This window comes from Cyphellophora europaea (genome assembly GCF_000365145.1).
Source record: "Cyphellophora europaea CBS 101466 unplaced genomic scaffold supercont1.12, whole genome shotgun sequence".
NCBI classification, from domain to species: domain Eukaryota; kingdom Fungi; phylum Ascomycota; class Eurotiomycetes; order Chaetothyriales; family Cyphellophoraceae; genus Cyphellophora; species Cyphellophora europaea.
Genome location: NW_008481800.1, coordinates 381,302 through 397,016, shown reverse-complemented (window position 1 = coordinate 397,016; position 15,715 = coordinate 381,302). Strand labels below are relative to the sequence as shown.

The 15,715-nt window shown below is 53.5% G+C and overlaps 7 protein-coding genes across 7 annotated transcripts; 2 read left to right on the top strand and 5 right to left on the bottom strand.

Annotated features, from left to right (window-relative positions):
• Positions 1-438: 438 nt before the first annotated feature.
• On the bottom strand, positions 439-1,557 carry HMPREF1541_10296 (uncharacterized protein; the record flags this gene model as incomplete). Its single annotated transcript, XM_008714967.1, has 2 exons — positions 439-790; positions 869-1,557. 2 exons carry the CDS (start codon positions 1,555-1,557, stop codon positions 439-441), a joined length of 1,041 nt encoding a protein of 346 aa, XP_008713189.1.
• A 700-nt stretch (positions 1,558-2,257) lies between these two features.
• Positions 2,258-3,028, bottom strand: HMPREF1541_10295 (uncharacterized protein; the record flags this gene model as incomplete). Its single annotated transcript, XM_008714966.1, has 1 exon — positions 2,258-3,028. The coding sequence occupies one exon, from the start codon at positions 3,026-3,028 to the stop codon at positions 2,258-2,260; it is 771 nt and encodes a 256-aa protein (XP_008713188.1).
• A 680-nt stretch (positions 3,029-3,708) lies between these two features.
• Positions 3,709-6,024, bottom strand: HMPREF1541_10294 (glycogen [starch] synthase; the record flags this gene model as incomplete). Its single annotated transcript, XM_008714965.1, has 5 exons — positions 3,709-3,820; positions 3,868-5,426; positions 5,477-5,752; positions 5,798-5,895; positions 5,949-6,024. 5 exons carry the CDS (start codon positions 6,022-6,024, stop codon positions 3,709-3,711), a joined length of 2,121 nt encoding a protein of 706 aa, XP_008713187.1.
• A 772-nt stretch (positions 6,025-6,796) lies between these two features.
• HMPREF1541_10293 (farnesyl pyrophosphate synthase) lies at positions 6,797-7,889 on the bottom strand (the record flags this gene model as incomplete). Its single annotated transcript, XM_008714964.1, has 2 exons — positions 6,797-7,714; positions 7,764-7,889. The coding sequence occupies 2 exons, from the start codon at positions 7,887-7,889 to the stop codon at positions 6,797-6,799; spliced, it is 1,044 nt and encodes a 347-aa protein (XP_008713186.1).
• Positions 7,890-8,200: 311 nt separating this feature from the next.
• On the bottom strand, positions 8,201-9,673 carry HMPREF1541_10292 (uncharacterized protein; the record flags this gene model as incomplete). Its single annotated transcript, XM_008714963.1, has 1 exon — positions 8,201-9,673. The coding sequence occupies one exon, from the start codon at positions 9,671-9,673 to the stop codon at positions 8,201-8,203; it is 1,473 nt and encodes a 490-aa protein (XP_008713185.1).
• Positions 9,674-10,332: 659 nt separating this feature from the next.
• Positions 10,333-11,412, top strand: HMPREF1541_10291 (DNA repair protein; the record flags this gene model as incomplete). Its single annotated transcript, XM_008714962.1, has 1 exon — positions 10,333-11,412. One exon carries the CDS (start codon positions 10,333-10,335, stop codon positions 11,410-11,412), a length of 1,080 nt encoding a protein of 359 aa, XP_008713184.1.
• Positions 11,413-12,021: 609 nt separating this feature from the next.
• HMPREF1541_10290 (uncharacterized protein) lies at positions 12,022-14,663 on the top strand (the record flags this gene model as incomplete). The annotated part of the gene is made up of 4 exons (XM_008714961.1): positions 12,022-12,109; positions 12,158-12,439; positions 12,484-14,349; positions 14,401-14,663. The coding sequence occupies 4 exons, from the start codon at positions 12,022-12,024 to the stop codon at positions 14,661-14,663; spliced, it is 2,499 nt and encodes an 832-aa protein (XP_008713183.1).
• Positions 14,664-15,715: the final 1,052 nt, after the last annotated feature.

Below are 15,715 nucleotides of genomic sequence, written 5' to 3'. Positions count from 1 at the left end.
GAAGGCTTCGGTGTTCAATATCAAATGGCGCAGTACTTTGCGATTGACGGCTCACGACGCCCTCGTGAAGCGCGAAGGCACGTTGCGGCAAAGAGGCAAGGCTCGCGTGGCCCATTTTACCGCCTGGCACTCGGAAGCCCAACAAACGTGGTCACTGACTTCTTGCGGCGTTTGCAGAGAGCTGTCAGTCTCGGAGCCGCAATGCTGGATGGGGGTGAGACTCGTACAGAGCAGTGAAATTTCTTGGCGAGGCTGAGGCCCCTTTTCCGATCCCTAGACTTCCAAGTGTAATGAATGCCTCGGGGCTATCATGGCCTATATCTCGGGTCCTTTACTACGAACAATCAATCCATTGGGCGTTTCTTCCACTACTCGCACAGCTCCCACGGTTCTTCTTTGCCTTCTCGCCAAACCCCGCCATCGGCCCGCGACACTTTCTCAAGCAGTCTGCTTCGCCACCGCCTCAGCTACCTGACTCTCCAAGCTCTCCTCCTGGCCTTCAAAGTCAATTCTCCCATTATCCCTCACGTCGTACAGCGTTCCACCATCTGCCCAGATTCTCCGCAGCGTGTAAGCCGTGGCAAACGGCGCCCCTTCCTCATGCGCCTTCTTCTCGTTCTTGATTAACTCATCTCGATCCGTGAATTCGACCTTCCACTTCTCGCCACCAGTCTGCTTCTCAAACTCCGCTACGACGTCTAGTGGCGTGGTGGTGAATGAATTCACCTTGAGTGCTCGATTGCGCGACTCGGCGGGGTGGGCTAGGGAGGCCACCAGCAGCTTCGCGACGCTGGTGACAGTGCTGTTAGCATACCCAGCAAACCATGATGACGAAACCCTGCAATGGGGATAGACACAGGGAACTTACTCTCCCATCGAGGTGAAAGAAACCCTCCCCTTCCCATCGTACAACACGACCGCCCTCTTCCCTTTCACATCAAACCCGCCCACCATCTCCGCCGCAGCCGGCGGTTTCCCCAACCACAATTCGGAGTACGGTCCCGTCACCAGATACGTGTACTCGAGCCGCTTCACATTCTCCCTGATCCACTTGCGCACCTTGAGCTTCAGCTGGTGCGGCGGCTCGTGCGGACTCGTCTGCGCATCGTACTCGATGTCGGTCCCATACTCAGACGGATAGAAGCGCTTCACGGTCTCGACGCTTTCCGCCACCTCCAAGATAGGGATCTGCGTGAGGATCGCATTGCGGCCCGCGGCGGAGATGACGGTGTCGAAGGGCGTGGTGTCGGTGCTGGGGTTCGTGGGCGCGGCGCTGCCGTCGAGGACGGCGCGGATGTAGGAAGTGTCGCTGACGTCGCCGACGAAGACTTCGACGCCATGGGCTTTGAGGCTGTCGATGGTGTCGGACTTGGAGGTCACGGTCGAGTTGGAGGTGAAAATGGCGAGGCGGGAGAGCGTGCCGGCCTCCAGGGCGTTCGCCAGGCCTGAGATGAGGTAGGTGCCGATGACGCCCGTGGCGCCGAAGAATAGGACGGACTTTGAAGGACCAGCGTTGGTGGATTTGGGCTCTCGGGTCTCTGTCCGTATTTGGGACATGGTTGCTAGTTTTGAGATGAAGGTGGGGAACAAACGAAGGAAATATTAGGTATATAAGGTGGGGGAAGATGGCCACAGAGTCAATGTCCACCACCTTCGATAGCTTGACAGTCAGGACGACAGCCACTCAGCAGCTTCAGCATGTGTTCCCAATGCAGCAATGCGAAGAGACAGTGAGGGGGAGCAGTTCAAAGGCCGACGCCTTACCCCGCAACCCTCGGAGTCCTGCGCGGTTCCCTGCGATCTGATTTGTCAGCTGGCATGAGGCAACAAGGCGTGCTTTCAGGCAGTTATGAGGCCACTCAACTACATCTGTACTCTGAGCATGTAGTACATCCAAGACATTAGGATCTCGTGATTTCAGTGTAATTAATCTGCAGCCCCCCTTAGAGCCACTGCTGTCCTTAGTCGCTGTAAGGTCCCCCGCATCTACTCGCTTTGGGCTCCAAGCATGAAGCCCTCCCCCTCAGGACCATTCTCCACGGCTTTCCTGGAAGGGCCGAGGCACAACGCATAGTCATGAGCCAGGTTGCGAGAGTAATGTCTGCGTCACTGATGAACATGCTTTGTCGTCCCGTCAAGGCGGGAAACTGGCAGCTGAGATTCGCGTTGCCGGCAGCCTACCAGGTTATTTGTTTTGTGGAAGCTTTTTTGGGATCATATAGGTTCCGCTCACTACGAACTATGGCTGCTGGTAGTGTCACAAAGTGCCACATGGCGGCACAGAAGTAGTCGTCGCCTGCGTCTCCGGAGGAAGAGGTGTCGTGGAATTCGTAGAGGGTGTGCTGGATGAGGGAGCCGGGCCAACCAGAGTGATACCACACGATGCTGCAGCATGTAGATCTGCACCAGTAGCATATGGAGGCAGTATTAGCGTCTGACTAGGCTGCAATATCTCCAGATTGACTCCAGGGTTGTGCTCTTGCAGCTCGTTGAGAGTGATGCCATGTTCCTTAGCGATGCCGTCGCCGATATCATTTTGAACAATGGTATAACCCTTACAACCAGAGGCTGCCGCGCTCGTGGTTGGGCTTGAAAGATGAGCGCCATCTGTGAGATTTGAAGTCACACCGTCAGCCGACGGCTTCGCGACCTCAGAAGTATTCGTAGGAGCAACTCCCGCTTTCGCAGCTAAACTGGACTTTGCCTCAGCAAATACCGACAAGGCCAAGAATGGAGTTGTGGCGTTGACGGGAGAAGTCATCGCGTTGACGGAAGAAGTCGTCGCAATCAGTGGTGTCGTTGTCGCATTGGTAGGTGGAGTCGTTGGCAGCAGTGGTGTTGTCGTCGCATTGGCTGGAGAGATCGCTGCCAGAGATGGTGTAGCCGCAGTGTCAACAACCTCAGTCGTCCCCTGTTGACGCATCATCCGCACTCGAAACATTCCCTTATCGACGGGCGAGGCATCCGCTTGAGCCAGAACAGCCAGCACGCTGCTCGCAGCCAACAAGACACCGCTTTGTAAACGCATATTGAGCTTATGAGGTTGTTTGAAGTGGGTACGCAAAATGCTATCGATGCGCAGAAATCACGGCCCAGGGAAAGGTTCGTCGTGTGCAAGTGCGGGCGGATCGAACAGTGGTAGACTCTTCGCAATCCGAGTGTTGAGAGTGGTGCGAAGACAGCTCCGGGATTGCCTGTCAGAGAAGCAACTATACAGCTCACAAAGCCAACGTGCAACAGTGCTGGCGTTTGGAGCGAGTTCACCCAGCTGGACATGCTTGTCACCACTGTCAGACACACTAGAGAAGCAGCACGAGGCGTCTGGCAGACCGGTCCAACCACCAGCTTGGTTGTGACTGTTGATGCCGAAAGCCAACGAATGCAATAGGGATCGACTGGGTCACGACACATCTGCGTTGCAGACTAAGTTGGAAAAGATCAAGTTGAATAAGTATGCACTTATGCTGACTATCCTACAAACCGCCCAAGCCTTCTGCATGCTTCAGTCATGTCATCTTTTCTCCGTCACATCCTTTTCCGGTTGCACACAAACTCTTGACTCACTAAATGAACAAATGCTTTGCACGACAAGACAGAACTGGATACACCAAAGCAGGACCTCGCTGGGCAATGTATTGCACCGTCGCCATTCTCGCAACACTTTCGATCGTGGGTTTTCGAGGCAGGGATTGTCGTTGCAGCATCTGGTTACGAGGCGCCGTTGGCAGCAGCCATAAGAGGAGCCGGCGAGTTCGCACCAGAACCCTTCCCTTTCTTGAGGGTTAGTGGCAAGGCATACTCATCAGGCTCGTCCTCCTCACTATGTTCTGTTAGCAACTTGAGCCTAGGGGCGATAGCTGTACTTACGGGAGCTTCCAGGCAATGTAGTCCTCTGTACTGAGACCCTCCATGCCTTCTTGCAGCGACGCAAAGTCACCAGGTGTCATCATGCCACTGCGATCTCTTGGCGAACCGGGTACAGACAGTGGTCTGGAGATCTTCTGGCCAGTCTCGCCAAAGAAATCTTCCGAATCAGCCTCATCCTGGAATGAGGCCGGATATGCGCGACGAAGAGCAAGTTGTCGAGCCTTAACATATTCCATTCCCATTCTCTTCCAATCGAGTAGATCGCTGAGACGCTCGGTGCGATTCCGCTGGTTGATCCTTTGTCGTCGACTCTTCAGAGCAAAGTCGAACATGTAATCTGTGAGTTGGTTGACAGACTCATCGACGCCTTTGGTTCTTCGGTCCACAATGTAGATGCCGTAGTCAGATGAGTTCTCGATCAGCTCCTCCATATAACAACCGAATCCGGATAGATTGGTGGTAATCGAAGGGACTCCCATGACGGTACATTCGGCAGGTGTGTAACCCCAAGGCTCGTAGTAGGATGAGAAAACGCCGAGATGGGTACCACGAACGAAGTCGTCGTAGTCCAGCGAGAGGACAGGATTCGAAGAGTTGAGGAATTCCGGGTGGAAAATAACCTTGACACGATCAGATGAATGGTTGAAGAGCTGGACACGGCGAAGCTGATTCAGGACTGGATCTTCTGCGTCGTTGACCATGTTGTGCGTGACGATGGGGGGAAGGCCGCCTCTCTTCATGGCGAACAGTCTTCTTCGGAGCACGACTCGGTCTGCAGGCGTGATCAATTCCTTCTCATCAGGCATAGGATCGCCCTCCTTCCAGTGTACCGAGCGTTCAAAGAGTCTGCGACCGATACCACGTTCAATGTTGCCCACGGTATCTGCCAATGCCTTGGTGACAGCCTGGCCTTTGAGCGACTCGACCGAGAGGGACGAGGTCTGTGCAGGCATGATCATGAACGCGATTACTGTGGTCTTACTGCCGGCGACCTTGAGCCTATGGTTTAATCTGGCCAGAGATTCGATGAACATGTCCACACCTTTATTTCGGTACTCGTATCGCCCTGCGGTGAAGATGTATAGCGTGTTCTCCAGATCGAAGTCGAGATGACCGTAGAAGTGGCCTCGGACGAACTCGTGGATCTTCTCTTTCTGGACGGAATGTAGATTCTGGAACTCGTGGACAGCAGAGAACTTCTTGACATTGAGACCGTTTGGAAGAACGCCGTCAGGTTTCCGTTTGAGGAGGTGCTCGCTTTCAAAAGCCGTAATGTGGGAGACTGTGGTGAAGACATCGCATGAGTGGGTAGCGGCACGCTCGACACAGTATCTATGGTAGATACCACGCTTTCCGGCTTCTGCGTCGACGTCGAAGTACTGCAGGTTGTTGTAGAAATCAACGGAGCCGGCGCAAAGATAACGGCCGAGCAGGGTAGCATGAGTGGTAAAGATGGTTGTCACGTCCATCTGTCGCTTTTTCGTCAAAGGAATCGCAACCCCAGCAAGCCATTCGTGGAAGTGGGCGACAACGGCCCGGGTTTGTTCTCGCGCAACAAACTAGCCAGATCAGTATTGCGAATTTCCAGAAATTGACGGACTGTGCTCACCTCGCCCAAGAACCAGGCCACCAAATAGCCGAAAACAATTGCCTCGTTTGTCTCGTGGTCACCTGCAGGTGAGGGAATGGCGGCTTGGGTCCAGAGGTCGCCTTTCCACTCGTCAAGCCATCGGTAGCCAGTTCCGGTGTTGATGAGAAGCACTCTGGGTGCACCTTCGATAAGCCATCGTCCGTACATCAACTCAACGCCCCTCTCTTGCATGGCATTTATACTGTCTCGGAGGTGGCCTGGGGGAGGATCGATCTGCTCGACTTCAACGGCGGCCTGCCCACATTAGTCTTGCTCAAGAAGTTGATCAGGAGAGCTTACCGAGTTCTTGTTGAGAGGGCCAATGAGGCAGTAGCGCTCGCCATACTCGGCAGTAGAGACAGGAGCTTTAGACTTGAGCACTGAATAAATTCCACCAACTGTACGAAGGGTTAACGCCGATACAGATACGATGGAGATCAGTCGGGGTTACCTCGATTCGCTACTTCGGTGGCAATCTCGAATAACAGATGGTTTTTAACATCTCTTTTGCCGGACTCGCCGTTCATCTTGACGATGTGGTAGGTGCTGGTGGGTAGCCTGAGGAATGAAGCTGGTAGGATTTGTGCTGGCGGGGAATGCGCAAGGAAGCGGAAGCGGTGGTTTTTATGTGCTGGGGCGAGCTCTTTCCCCACACGAACGCACGGATAATTCGCTGTTTGACCCTCAGTTTCTCGAGTGTATTAGGCCGTAAGGTCTAGCACGTTCAAGATCTGCAGAGTACCTGTTAGAAGGGAGCAAGAAATTTCGAGCTCAGTACCACAGTAAACACAGCAAAGCTTGCTGGGGAAGTGCTTGCCGAGCAAAGTGCTGGGGTGGTCGTCGAGCTCTCAAACAATGGGCGGGAGGCTAACTTAATAATTTAGCTGGATCCCGGTGGAGTTTTGGGGTAGCGGAGGGCAACAGAGAATGCTGCCGTTGTGTCTGATGTTGCTGACTGTGCTTGCTTTGGGACGAAAAGAATTCTCAGGCAGTCAAGGTTGAGATGGCAATTATCATATGACTTGCTCGGTAAATCGAACTGAGTTGATATCTTCGTGCATTGCAAGCTCGCTGTGGACACACTGCACGATGATGCATAGTCGCTTGGGGGCGCTACGTCAGTCGCCCGTTAGAGCGCCGAGATGCTTTCTCCAGGCCAGTTTTGCCCCGCGCGGATCCCCGCCTTGCAAATCCCACAGTTCGGTGCAGAATTGCAGTCTTCTGCTTGGCCCATGTGATTGTTCACCGCAAGGTGCTGGTATTGTCTAAGTCTATCATCATGAGAATCCACTGTCCACACTACCTTCCTCTCTTGTAAATTTTGGCGAGGAAGGTCTCCAGTGCCCCCTTGAGACCTTGATTCCCAACACCGCCCATCATCTTGCGAAGCTCGCTCACCCGCTTCTCCTCGTATTCTTGGTACCGCTGCTCCAGTTTGAGCTCATTGTACAGCTCCTTGACCTTTGCCTCCTTGGTATCGTCTTTCTGGCCATAGTTCTCATCCAGGAGTTTCCGCTGTTCAGGCGTCACGATCAGTAGCGCCTGATTGATCAGCCACCCGCACTTATTATCTTTGATGTCTGTTCCGATCTTGCCGATCACCGACGGATCGCCAAACGCATCAAGGTAGTCGTCTTGTATCTGGAAGTATTCGCCCATCGGAATAAGGATATCATGTGCTTGCTTGAGATTTTCCGGAGTCGCCAGCTGGAGGTAGTGCAAAGCCATGGCAACAGGTAGGTAGAACGAATAGTATGCGGTCTTGTAGATGACAATGAACGTGTACTTGTCCATGCTGAAGTTGTTCAGGTCGACGTGATCCTCGGGCGCAGTGATCAAGTCGCACAACTGACCAAGTTCGGTCTGCCAGGTGACCTCATGGAAGAGTTCTATCAGATCCAGGTATGCAGGGTGTGAGCGGAAACGCTTCTTGAGAATCAGGTAGATTCCCGACTCAAGCATGAAGGCGTCGTTGATTGCAATCATGCCCACGTTCGGCTGCTTGTACCAGCACGGCTCCCCTCTTCTTGTGATGCTACCGTCCATAATGTCGTCGCTCACCAGGAAGAATGCTTGCAGGAGCTCGGTCAGCCATCCTAGGGTCGCAGACATGGTAAATTCTTCGTCGGTCAAGGGTCGATTAAGGAGCTGCGACACCGAGTCCGGCACCGACATGCCGCGGTTGAGCTTGCCCGTGGGTGTATTCACATTGATTGACTGCGCTTATCAGTACTCTCTCTCAACGAACCGGTAGTCGGTGGCCTACCTTCTCCAGCCATTCCATTGCATTTGGAGGCAACTTGTATTTGGCTGCATCTTGCTTGATATCCTCCACAAGTGACGGGAATATGCTCAAGAACTCCTGGCGAGAGTACTTCCTAGGGCCCGACATGTTGCCTGTAGCTCGTCCAGTAGCAGTGAAGTGAGTGCAGTCTGAGGGGCAGACGCCAAAAAAGTGTGTTGATTCTTGACCGCCCGCGCACCCGCAGTCCGAGCTCGGAAAATTGGCTGCGTTTCTCCGAGTGGCTCGTGCCTGAAACTCAGATGCGGAGTGCCAAGGCTCCCTCTTGACTCGCCACGAAGTACCTAGTGCCTTCCCGTCAAAGCGCGTGCGATGGAAGATGGCTCAAACGTGTCGAAAGCTCATACATGCCCCGAACTTGATGCTTAAGGATCGACAGCAACTTGCTGTTTACCTCATCCTTACTTGGAACAGGTGTTAGACGATTCATGAGTTTGCGCATCAGCACTGATAGAGGGGTTTGCTTGCCTCGCCTCGCGCAATTCACCCGCACCAGCTGCAACATCGTCTGCATCTGCAGCAACGGCATCCCCTCGAAGCCTTGCAGCAACCCAAATGCCTCCTTCAATCAACATTCCAAGGATAGACATGTGCGACAACCTTCCAGTAAGCACAAAATGCATATTCTCCTCATTCGGGTGATCCTCCTCATACCACTGCAGCAGGAGCTGTCGGACCGTGTTGAGCATTGATATCAACCCGATAATAAAGGGAATTAGCTGCGAGGTCGACCGTATAATAAATGCTCCTTGGATGTTGTTGATCTGAATTGTCTGCTCGATGAAGGTGATGAATAATGCCATAAGGCTAAGTAGCCAGATATGCCAGCATATTACAAGACTCATCGACAGCCGATAGCCCTGCTGGTGCGCCTGGTGGTGTGAATGTACATGCGGTCTCGCAGAAGCCGGCGAATCTTTCTGCGATGACAGGGCGAAAAGAGCAGATTTGATTTGCTGCAACGTAACTTGGTCCGATGGGATAACTCCCTCATGGTTGGCAACCTGCAGCCGCACCGCAATTAAGTCAAGCAGGGACTCCTTGAGCCCACTTAGCCTGAGCGTATCGAGAACAGGTCCAATGATTAGCTTCAAGGTTAAGTAATACAGCACAGTCGTCATGGCCAAGATTAGCTGGAAAAGAAACGTCCCTGCCGTTATACATACGGCGATGAAGAAGATCTGAAGACCTGCAGTCAGTTTTTGCCTTCCAAAGAAGTAGACGTATGGTTCGCAACCTGTGTTCGCGTCTGGGTCATAGGAGAACCATAGGTACAGATTGAGTGCGACCACGAAACTGGCAATAATCGATCTCCATAGTCCGCCCGCCCAAGAGAGCCCTGAGGGCTTCACGCTGCCACCTTGGCTGAGCGGCATATGTCGAGGCGAAAGAAATTGGTTGGCCATGCCGTTTAAAAAAGTGCCTCCAGGAAGCCGAGAGAAGGTGGATGGACGGACCCGCCGGTTCTGCAGCTGATTGCCATGCCAGAATAGAGGTGAGACTTGTACTGCTCCAGGCCTTAACAGGTGTAGACGGATTCCCCAAGTACTCAAGCAGATACAAAAGTAGCCTGTGCACAGCAACAGCAGGATGTAGACTTCTGATACCTTCAAGTCATTGGTACGAAAAGCCACCGCGAGAGCCACTAAGATCGAAAGCACGAAAATCGAGTTCTCCTCGTGGTTGTCAGCGCACTTTTCGGGGTCCAGGGTATTCGATATCCAGCTTGAAAACCACTGCAGATAGACACCGAGTCGAATTCCAAAGCCGTAGAAGTCGACATTGGCTTCGAAGTCCGTCAAGTCGCAAGGAGCACTTTGTCGACTGAACAGGCTCTGGTTGAAGGCCGCAACCTCGACAGTCGAAGACCTCATTTCTCTGTTAGGAAGTCGGTAAAATCATGTCTTCATTTCCAGACTGATGATCGAACAGTCCACTTCGAGACGTAATCAAAGGGCGAGGCGGAGGTCGCTCTACACATCCCGGACCTACTTGCTAGAGAGCTGACGACGGGAGCTTGAGCTAAATTCATCTCAGCTCCGGGAACGCGTTTCGGCAGAATTGCCACGTTGGCCTGCTATCAGCATGTTGGAGATTGACCTCACCGATACAAGCATCCGCGGAGGCCACTTGAGAGCAGCATTATACGCAGAAGATCGGCTGCCGCGACATTGAAGACCATATTAAGAATACAGAATCAAGACGTTAGCTACATTAGTCATACTTTGAGAAGAGGTCTTGCATTGGATATTGCAGATCTTGAGCGATAGCAAAGCAGTTACCAGTAGATGCACATGCAGAGTTGACAGTGCTGATATACATAACATACAAGATGTAGGTATAATTGACAAGGTAATGAATGTTAGCGAACAACCTGCCTCCAATGGGCAAGTGATAATGGAGTGATGCAACGCGGTCCACCGGGCCACCGTAGAACGTCATTGTTGCCTCGACCTTCGTACTTGTCGCCACTTGTGTTGGCGCCTTTTACTACTCCTCCTGACTTGCTGACCCTCGTGTCGCTCTAGACATTATGGCTGACAGACCAACAACGCCTCCAATGGCTACGTCAGCCTCCGGCGGCGGACACAAGTCTCCCATGACGCCGGAGCAGGTGCGGCGCATGGAGATCAGTCGTCTCAAGGCCAAGTCATTACGAGAGCAACGAGAGGCCGACGCCGCCGCCGCTAAATCAGCACCTACTTCAGCGGGGTCGAAGCGATCATATACTGCCTTCTCACAGCAGACGCCTGCTTCCAATCGAGATGCCCGTGCCACCAACAGCAAGCCGCTGGATGACATCCGGCCCGCTCGAATGGCCAAGTACATTGACTATGATTTCAGTAAGATGACTGATACCAAGGGCGGATTCATGACCCAGGACGATGACCCGCATAATAAAGCCATGCACACACAAGAAAAAGACAACAAGCCTGCTGGCTTAACACAGAAGGAGTGGGAGAGGCAGCAACTACTCAAATCCTTACGCAGTCAGAAAGCCGGCCCTTTCGAGCCCGGTATCAGTGCCATTCAAGACGACGTAGATCAAGCCTGTCGAGAATGCGGAGCCAGAGAGGTGGATTGGAAGTGGCTGGACGTGTTTGGTCTTGCAGTTTGCCAGGTCTGCAAGGAGAAAGTCCCAGAAAAGTACAGTCTACTCACCAAGACCGAGGCCAAAGAAGACTATCTCTTAACGGATCCCGAGCTGAAAGACGAGGCCTTGTTGCCACACCTAGAACGGCCGAACCCACACAAAGCCACATGGCACAATATGTTTTTGTATTTGCGATGCCAGATCGAAGACTATGCTTTCTCAGATAAGCGGTGGGGATCAGCCGAAGCGTTGGACGCTGAATTCGAGCGGCGAACTGCTGAAACGAAGCGGCGGAAAGAAACCAAATTCAAGAACAAGCTGGCAGAGTTGAAGAAGCGGACGAAATACGAGTCCCACAAGCGCAGCATGAAGGGCCAACACTCTGCAAACTTCGGCGAAGATCTTGGGGATGGCAGACATGTTCACGATTTTGGGAGACCAGTGGACAACCCAGAGACAGGCGTGCCGATCAAGACATGTACATCATGCGGACTCGAAGTCGAAGAGTTGGAGCTGTAGAGGGCTTGCCGGAGGAGTGTCAGCAGTGCTCAGAACTTGACGATGATCTGCAAACCACAGAGTAGAAATGATACCCCAGCATCGGCACAAAATTGTCGAAATTACATCTTTGTATTACATATGGTGTCGTGAAAGCATTTTGAACATGGTGGCCGTAGTACTAGGTAGCTCGTGCTAGAACGCGAATTGGAGGCCGGGTAACCGCCTGCGGTAAAAAGCTGCAGACTGCAGGTGGAAGCGCCCGCCCGCGCCGCAAGAGCGACAGCTCCAAGCGGCCTGCGCGCTAAGCGAATCTCCGACTGCAACTTGTTGGTTGCCAGCCAGCAACCTCGCGACTCGCATTCAACATTGACACCTTTTCGATTCTTATTCACGAGTTTCATCTCGGTGGTCTTCTGGCCAATTGAGGACTGTTTCCGCTGCATTCATTTCGACAGCGTGCATCCCCGAGCAAAGTTCCCTGCTGAGCAAAGCGCACATCCCATCTGTGATCGGCCCGAACTCCAGGGTCAACACCGGTGCCCACTGTCTTTCTGAGCTCGCTTGTCTCCTACTATGGATAGATGATCATACGAAAAACCACGAATTACTGGCGCAAGGAAGCGCACCATGGCGTGGCAGTCAGGGGCCGGTGCTGGTGGAGGGAATGCGATGTCCGGGCAAGAGTCTAGTGGTGTTCAAGCATACACGCTGCAAGGTAGGTTGGCAGGTGAATAGTGCATGAGTGAAACTGACATTATACTAGGTGTTATGCGATTCCTCCAAACAGAATGGCACCGACATGAGCGAGACCGCAACGGCTGGGAAATTGAACGCGAGGAGATGAAGAAACGGATAGCCCACCTTGAGGGTGATACAAGAACCAGTCGGGGCGTTCGTGTCTCCCTCGAGAAACACGTCAAAATCCTCGAAATTGCCTTGAAGAAAGAGCGGGAGAAGGTCAAAGCCCTGAATAATGGCGAGCCGGTTGACGTCCAGAAGGATGTACGAGATGTAGCTAGAGAAGAGCTCAAAGCTGCCGGCAAGGGTAAGTTGAACGTCTCTGCTATGGTCAAGGTCTCACACATACAGAATTCCATGTCAGAGGCATCAGCACTTTTGACAGTGAGATCGACGCGGATGATCACCTCTTGCAGGGCATCCGACAAGAAAAGGAGCGCGACAAGTCAAAGGGCTACCTTGTCAAGTGTACCTCCGAGGTCTCATACCATGTTCTTCCAGCGTCACACATCCCACCAGACGTATCAGACCCCCTACCGCCAAACAACATAACTCAGTATGGACAGCCCACGCAACAAGAACTGCAAGATGCGTACATCCAGGTGAAAAAGCAGAATCAGGAGCGGTATGGAAGAGATCATGCCATGGTACGAGAGAATGCCGTACCCTCAAATCAGCAGCACCAGCTGTCCCAGGATGATCCAGCTCCGCTACAACGAACGAACACCCAGATCAACCACTCCCAGCTTGCGATTCGCGAACAGGAAAGGAAATCCCAGGACCGGTCGCCGCAATCCATGAATCCTTCTGACTTACAGAAGCCGATGTACTATGACCAGCCGCCACCAGATGAACAGGTGGAGTCGGTTTCTCATAGCTACGATGCCTATGGTAGACAAGTGCAGCAGACCGACGAAAATCAGTCTCCAAGGGATATCAGCGAGACCAAAGTTGATATCACCGATGGATGGGATTTCGATGACAGCCCACCACAACAGGATATCCCACACGACCCTCCGCCACCTCACCGACCAGATATGGAGATCTTCCCTAGCGCCAACCAGCTATCATCCAAATCGCCGCCGCGCGGACCGCCTGGTTCCAGACGGAAAAGTTCCGGTGCGAGAAGGCGGAGTGAGAACGATATCCGCGATCTCGCTTCAAATCCAAAAACAGACAACACACAGTTCAAGGTTCGCTTTGCCATGCGAGGTCACCTCGACGTTGTCCGGACCGTCATTTTCACCGGCGGCGGCAGTCCTTCGGAGCCAGAATTTTGCACAGGAAGCGATGACGGGGGCGTGAAGCGGTGGCATATTCCAGCCTCGTACGCTCACACAAGTGTCGCAATGGGCGAAGATCTGGATCGAATAGCTCATTTCACCCATCGAGGACATGTTGGAGCCGTTACATCCCTTGCCGCATGTCCAGCTTCACCTAACTTCTCCAACGGAGGTCGGGCGATAGGTGACGGATGGATCTTCTCAGGCGGCGAAGACACCACTGTGCGAGTTTGGGAACGCGGCCGAGTCGACTCTAAAGCTACCCTCGAGGGCCACCGTGATGCTGTCTGGGCGCTCTGTGTTCTCCCTGGCACAGCCGGTACTATCTTCGGCGAGCGCTGCTCGTCCTTCGGCGGACCTGATCGTGTTCTGCTTGCAGCCGGTGGTGCGGACGGCACTATCCTCATCTGGGCAGTCAGCCAGCCTCCCCAGCTCTCGTCTCCCCACGCTGGCTCTAATCGTGGGACTCGTGGTAGCAGACGTGCCAACTCGGTCTCTGCTGGCTCCAATTTCCCCAGCTCACCACAACCAAGCGTTGCCAGTCACACCTCCTTCAACTATACTCTCGTGCACCGTATAGAGCGACCAAATAGCTCGTCGCCAACCTCGATATCACCTTTGTCGCCAAATGGAGAGAACTTCGTCGTCAGCTACGCTGATGCTTCCGTGCTAGTTTTCGATACTCGCAGTGGCGAAGAAGTCGTTGGTATGGCCAGCCAGGAGACTTACGACGGCACGCCAGACACCGGCATCAACGTTGTCTGTGCGACCTCTACAGGCTTTGATACTACAGCCTCTGTTTCTCCCGGGCGGAGAGGCAGCATCGGTGAGGACGATGTCGTTCATGGTGCCACTGGCAGCGAAGGCGGCGTCGAAGGTGTGGTCATTGCAGGTTACGAGGACAAGTTCATCCGATTCTTTGACGCTAATAGCGGTACGTTGCTCTCCCGTTCACACTTCGGACATCCACTAATGGCACCCACAGGTCAATGCACTTACACTATGCTCGCCCATCCAGCCGCCATTTCGTCTCTCTCCATGTCTCCGGATGGTCGTGAACTCGTGTCTGGTGGCCACGACGCCAGTCTCCGCTTCTGGAATCTTGAGAAGCGCAGCTGCACGCAGGAAATCCAAAGCCATCGCATAATGCGTGGTGAGGGCGTGTGCAGCGTCGTGTGGAGTCCCGACGGGAGATGGGTCATTAGCTGTGGCGGAGATGGGGCTGTCAAGGTGTTCTCGAGATCGTAGTACGATCAAGCTGAAGATGGCAGCCGCTGCGATGTGCCAGCAAGGCCGGACACACCCAGGGCGTCGCCGTCACAGAGGCGCGCATCGTCGGCTTTGACAGTCGCTCGTGTCCATCATCCACCACGACAAGAACAGGAGGCCTCTGGGAAACCTAATTCGCGTGTGGCTTATTACAGCCCTTGGCTGTCGGTAATGGATGACGTGGACGGTCTGGTGCACCAGCCGGCGCTCGAGAAAGAAAGCGTCAGCATGTCCCAGGTGCAATTACACGATTCAGTCGACGAGCAGCAGGGCGACGATCTCTGGGCGAGACCGCCCCAGCTGAAGGCAAAGGCGGCGCTGAAGTCGAAACGAAGATTACACAGCTGGCGTCAGGGCGAGCGACGTTGAGCGCTGTCGAATAGGAGATATATTGGGATTCGCGCCGCATATTCGCCAATGTGGCAGGTGTGGAGGTTGGCAGTCGGCCCAGGGCATTAGCGAGCAATGAGTCATGCATGGTTGTTGGGACGTGGGTGAACAAATACTGTGTATTATGGACATGGCATGACGTGGTCATCATAAAAGAGCGGGTGGGATTGCAGCAGGTGTGAATCGAAGAAGTCTGGCAACAGTACCAAGAGGCGTGACACAGAAGCTGTCGAGCTCATCACCGATGCGACATGGCTCTCAGACGCCTTTTTTTTCTCCTGGGAGCGTAGCGGACGGTGGTAAGACGATGATGGTCACAACGATGGTGGTGTGGCGGTGGGATTCGGTTCAGAGAACTTCACACGGCTTAGGCGACGCAAAAATAATCTTGGAATAAATACTCTTCTTCTTTCTTCCCACTACTCTGCCGTACGTTTAGCATCTGATTGAGCTGCGGGTGCTTATTTCGTGGGTTGCCTCGTTGCCTCGTCTCGTGCCGTTGCGGGTATGATGGCTTGGCACCGTCGAATGTTGAATTGCTGGGGACACGGCGCTGGCACGATGTTCGTGCGTTGCGACGGGCTGTAGAGAAGACTGGTTCTGGTATCATACTGCGCGACCGGTGACAGCTGGTGCCTGGT